Source organism: Montipora capricornis, chromosome 14, assembly GCF_036669925.1.
Source record: "Montipora capricornis isolate CH-2021 chromosome 14, ASM3666992v2, whole genome shotgun sequence".
NCBI classification, from domain to species: domain Eukaryota; kingdom Metazoa; phylum Cnidaria; class Anthozoa; order Scleractinia; family Acroporidae; genus Montipora; species Montipora capricornis.
This window is the reverse complement of record NC_090896.1, coordinates 48,644,185-48,649,184: the sequence shown is the minus strand read 5'-3', so window position 1 is coordinate 48,649,184 and position 5,000 is coordinate 48,644,185. Positions and strand designations below refer to the sequence as shown.

At 39.6% G+C, this 5,000-nt stretch overlaps 2 protein-coding genes across 2 annotated transcripts in view; one reads left to right on the top strand and one right to left on the bottom strand.

Moving 5' to 3' along the window:
- LOC138031299 (solute carrier family 22 member 18-like) overlaps window positions 1-1,139 on the bottom strand; it is an 8,809-nt gene extending 7,670 nt beyond the window's left edge. Inside the window, exon 1 of the mRNA XM_068879001.1 lies at window positions 774-1,139. Coding sequence (XP_068735102.1) covers window positions 774-983 — 210 coding nt within the window. The 5' untranslated portion in view covers window positions 984-1,139. The remainder of the gene's footprint in view (window positions 1-773) is intronic.
- Window positions 1,140-1,224: 85 nt separating this feature from the next.
- LOC138031297 (dynactin subunit 4-like) overlaps window positions 1,225-5,000 on the top strand; it is a 15,494-nt gene continuing 11,718 nt past the window's right edge. Inside the window, exons 1-5 of the mRNA XM_068878998.1 lie at window positions 1,225-1,391; window positions 1,478-1,548; window positions 2,645-2,829; window positions 3,361-3,404; window positions 4,484-4,585. Of these exons, the coding sequence (XP_068735099.1) occupies window positions 1,257-1,391; window positions 1,478-1,548; window positions 2,645-2,829; window positions 3,361-3,404; window positions 4,484-4,585 (537 nt within the window). The 5' untranslated portion in view covers window positions 1,225-1,256. The remainder of the gene's footprint in view (window positions 1,392-1,477; window positions 1,549-2,644; window positions 2,830-3,360; window positions 3,405-4,483; window positions 4,586-5,000) is intronic.

The window sequence follows — 5,000 nt, the reverse complement described above, 5'->3', positions numbered from 1 at the left end:
GCAGGAGTAGACTGCGAGCAGTCTACATATATACATACATACATACATACATAATTCCTTAATTGAACACTCCCCATAGGGGCTTTTTAGGGCCAGTAAACACATTCACAAGAGAACAGAACATTCAACAACAACAACAACTGTTAAGAATCCCAACTGGCCGGAGGCAAGCTGTAGTTGGCTATTTACAAGTGCAGCTGAGAAGTTGAACCAGGGACTACCAGGATCAAATTCAACCAGTGACCAGAATGTGCCATGAACCCATGATCCCTCGATCTCAAGGCAAGGGCCTAATAATCACTGGGCCACACTGTCTCTGTCTTCTCCTATACTATGTGGGCATGAGTGTATTGCTATGAGTGTGATCCACGTCACGCGAGTTGGTAGCCTGGAATCAAGATAGAAGAAGAAGAAAGGGATGGGATGGAGTATCAAAATGCCCGGGGTCATGCTGGTCTAGCACCCCACTCGGATATCCGCAGTAAGTCTGACCATTGTGAATTGAAATGGGCAATTCCATTTAATATACGCGACCCCTATTGAGGGTGTCTCTAAGAGCTCACCCCCTTAGGATGAGTGCTGACTCATCCTCCCCCCCCCCCCCCACCCTTGGAAAAAGGGGAAATATCAAAGAAACCGACTGGGTTACCCCCTCAGAAAGTACCCCTACTTAGCCCCTCCTCCATCTGGATTTCCAAACCCCTCTATAGGGGGGTGCGCATAATAAATGACCTAATACAACTGTGCAATAAACAAGATGCTTCCCAAATTACCGGCAACACTCCAATCTGAACCCAGAAACACGACGAATATAGAACTGCATTAAAATATATGTTCAAAAGAAGCCATCTGTGATTTTTGTGCGCGAAGTTTACTGCCGCCGAAGAATCCCTTTCCAGTCTTTCTTGATCTTCTGTTAACTTTTCTCTAGAGATCTCTCCATTCATCTCGGTTCTTCTGCGAACTCCAGAGTCCGGGTGCATTATTCAGAGAAGTAAGGACACGCGAAGAGGCGGCTTCGCGGTAGTGAGTTGATTAAAAAATTAAGATCTCGATGAAAACACGTAACATGAATTATGTTCCGCGAATTATATGAAAAACTTGCCATGTCAACAACCCATATATGGAATATATGTAGGGAGACTATATGGGAGGTTAACATGGATTATGTGGACAACATTCCTTCTCATAAGTACGTCATGTATGGGACCGTATGTTGTTCAAAACACATATTCTACTGCGGGGAAAAATCCAAGATGGCGTTGCCTTTTGAGAGCGAGCAGTCCCGAGTTTTATTGACTTGCTCTTGTTCTGCCCTGTCTCAAATAGCTCGTTTGTATTTCTGTCGACACTGTATTCAACTTAGATGTCCTCTATGTGTTTCTCATGAGGTAATACCCTTGCAAAGGGAGCGTCGCCCGAAAATGTATAACTAATTCTAGTGCTATGTTTCATCTTATTTTTCCAACCAATGTAGGTCGATTCTTATTATTGCCCGAACTGTTTAGAGAATATGCCCTCAGCAGAAGCGAAAGTCAAGAAAAACAGGTAAGCCTTGAGAGCAACTACATACAGGGCCACGTGATTTCGAGACTTACGAAAGTACTGGCCATGGCATACATATATGGCTCGTTTGGTTCGGCTGCCAACCAAAGAGTCATATACATTTTGGGGTCTGTTATACTAGTGGCTCGTAGGGTTTGGCAAACTAGACAAACGAGCCGGCTCGTCAGTAGAGTCTCTACATGTGGCCCTGAATTCTTCAGTTTAGCCGCTATGCATGGCATTTAATGGTCCGGTCTTAATTTAAAAGTCCTCAACTCAGTCGTTAACAGTTCTACCGAAGGTTCCATCCTGACCTCTACCCAGCCCTTCCAGGTCCCCCATTACTTGTTTTTTTGTTTGTCTGTTATTTATTTGTTTGAGCAGATTGGCGTTTTGACAGCTATTCAGCTGATCGATGTGGACCTGCTGTACCCAACCACCCATACTCTCACAAAGAACAGCCACAACACCGCGAACTTCATCCCCTACTCTTCTTGAATAGTGTGTGGGATCTTTAACATGTCACAGGGAACTTATGAAAATGGAAGATAATTAGTTGTGAGACAGGGCCTACGGTTCATAATACTTATCCGAGAATTTTCAAACCATAAATTTGCAGATAAAATTACAAAGGTAGCACATTCATTGTCCTCAGCTATTTTTAAGACCCTGAGTGTTTGTCTGGCTGGAGCCAAAGTCAAGACCTCCAGCTCAACCAACTGCACCACCAGTGCTATGTATGTAGTCCATGGTAAAGATGGACTTCAACACCCTACTCTTGTGGAAACATTGAGGATTCTTTAACATCCCATTTGCATGGTTATATTGAGGATTGTCTTGCACAGGGCCTGCTCTTTATGCTCTTTGTCCAAGAAGACTTAAAAGTCATACCATCTGTAGATGGAAGAACAATTTTTCTTAATGTAGGTCTTTCGTTTGCGACATTGTGTTGCAAGTTAATTCACATGAAAGCAACATTTGGTACATTTTTTTGGGTCGCCCACTTTGTGTTACATGTAGTTCTTTTGTGCTCAATGCCTGATATACATGTACCAGCACTTACTGAGAAATTTGTATCTGATTTCCTTCAAATTAATAGATGTGCAAACTGCTTTGATTGCCCAAGCTGTGGTAATACACTATCTACGCGAGCCACAGCTGTTGCTATTCAAGCTGACAAAACTGATGACTCAAAGGCAACACAAGCTAAGAAAGTATATTACCTGGCCTGTGGCTTTTGTCGGTGGTCTTCCCGTGATGTTGGGATTGAAGATAAAAGTGTGGGTGAGTCACTGGTACTTTTTTACTCTTGTCTTTGTCCACTGAACTGCAGATGTAGTAACTTCTGAAGCATTTCCCAAAGTACGTAGGATGAATCTCAACTGGATCTTTAATTTCTTTTTTCTTAAAAATGTTAATTAATCTACATGCCCAAATTATGGAAAAAGTTCAGGTAAAGATTTCTTTTCTCTCTTAAAAATCTTAGTCTTTTCAGTGCAGTCCATACATGTAGATTCTCTTACTGGTCAACAAAACCTGCCTTTCTGCAATTTTCTGCTGTATACTTACAAGTAGTATTTAATAAACATTATTTTCAAAGGTTGCGTCAATTTCATTACAGTAGATGTTTGGTTGTAAATATTGCTTAAACACTGCCAGGTATGGTTAGTCTGGAGAATGAAGATTTCTAAGGCTTCTTGGGGATCATTCCCCCAGAGGCCCTAACACTACAGACTGCATTTTTTGCCTTCAATGGTAAAACTTATCAGCTTAAGTAATTATATTTATTTATATTTTATCCTTTTATGTGTTAAGCCAGTGGAGCTTGGCAAGAGCAAGAAAATCCAGCTGCCAAAAGGGTAATAAGGTTTTAACTTTTTTCCTAAATGTCTTTATGATACAGTAATATGAATATCATCTTCATAAGAATGATTCCCGACTGTAACACAGTATTAACTGTAGCTCACATGTATACTCCATAAAATAATACATTTCAAATGTCAGGAGTCAATGGGTCAACCCATACACCTTATTCCAAAATGGCCGCTGATTTATGCGGATACAAATTGGCCCTTGTTGTCTCGTTCAAAATAAAATTTTCTTTTGAATTTTAAGCTTAAGAACAAGGCATCAAGGGCTAATTTGAATAAAAACAAAAGAATATTTAAATTGCGGCCATTTGGAATAAGGTGTATTCACCCCTAAACCAGCCTAAACTGGCCATACTTAGTATTTTACTCTGTCAAACGCCAGACGATTTTATTCGTCAGTGGGGAACCAACAGGAGTCAATGGATTAATCACTCACTGAAAAACTATGTCCCATTAAAACACATGAAGAAATCTCCATCTCATATTGTGTTGATTGCTTACTAAACAAGATATACACGTATACAATGTACAATGTGTCACCATAGTTGATAGAGGGGAATGGTTATGAAACCCGACAAATTTCTTTGTTGTAGGTTTTTGTTCTCTTTTTTGGCCTTGACCGTGCACAAAATACAATAGTTGTTTACTCCGTGCTGAGGAACTAGCCAACAGAAATGTGTTGGGTATGTAATTCATGCATAGTGTATGAGCGCAAAACAAAAGATTGTGCACGGTCTTGGCCTTTCCAACCTACATCTTTGCATCTTTGTTTGTTCCTTTGATGTCTGCCGAGCTTCCAAACCATTCCCCTCTATTAACTATGGTGTCACAGGTGAACCTTTTCATGTTAATTGTCTGGTCTTAAACAAATTTAAAATGTGCAGGTAATGCTCTGATATATTATGCAAGAAACAATATTTAATCATACAATTTTCCAAACATCACTCTCATACAAACTGTATTTGCATTGCTTTCAAATAACATATGCTTGTGGTACACTTAGTCATGCAGTCATTCTCTCATTTTTAAATTACATGTAATTTGTTGTTTTTTTGTGCTACGAACAGGTCAGCACACTTGTGGAATACTATAGACAACTTGCACAAAAAGAAAAGGCTGAAAGGGAGAAAAAGAAAATGACTAAGCGACGTAACTACATGCACCTATCTGTAAGTTAACAGAGGCAACAGTGTCAAATGATCACTTTCCGTTACATCTTCAATTTAGTTTAGCTTTTAGTTTTTATAGACATATTCATAAATGGTAGCCAATAAGTTAGTCTTATATCTTTTGCTATTGAGACCAACTAGCCTCACTCTAACATTTCTTTTGTATTTTGTCCATGCAAAGGAGGCTACCGGGTAGTTTGTCTTATTAGCAAAAAGACAAAGGAAGATTATTTGTCATAAAATTATACTCAACAGAATACCAAGTTTCTGATTGGCCAGTGCTGATGAATGCCTAAATACAGTAGGTTATAGAGTGCAATACAGAAGTTGCTATGGAAACACAGCGATTTAGTAATTTTGTTGGGTATACATGTATAATAAACAAAAAATTGCATCAACTTATTCATGCATTTTG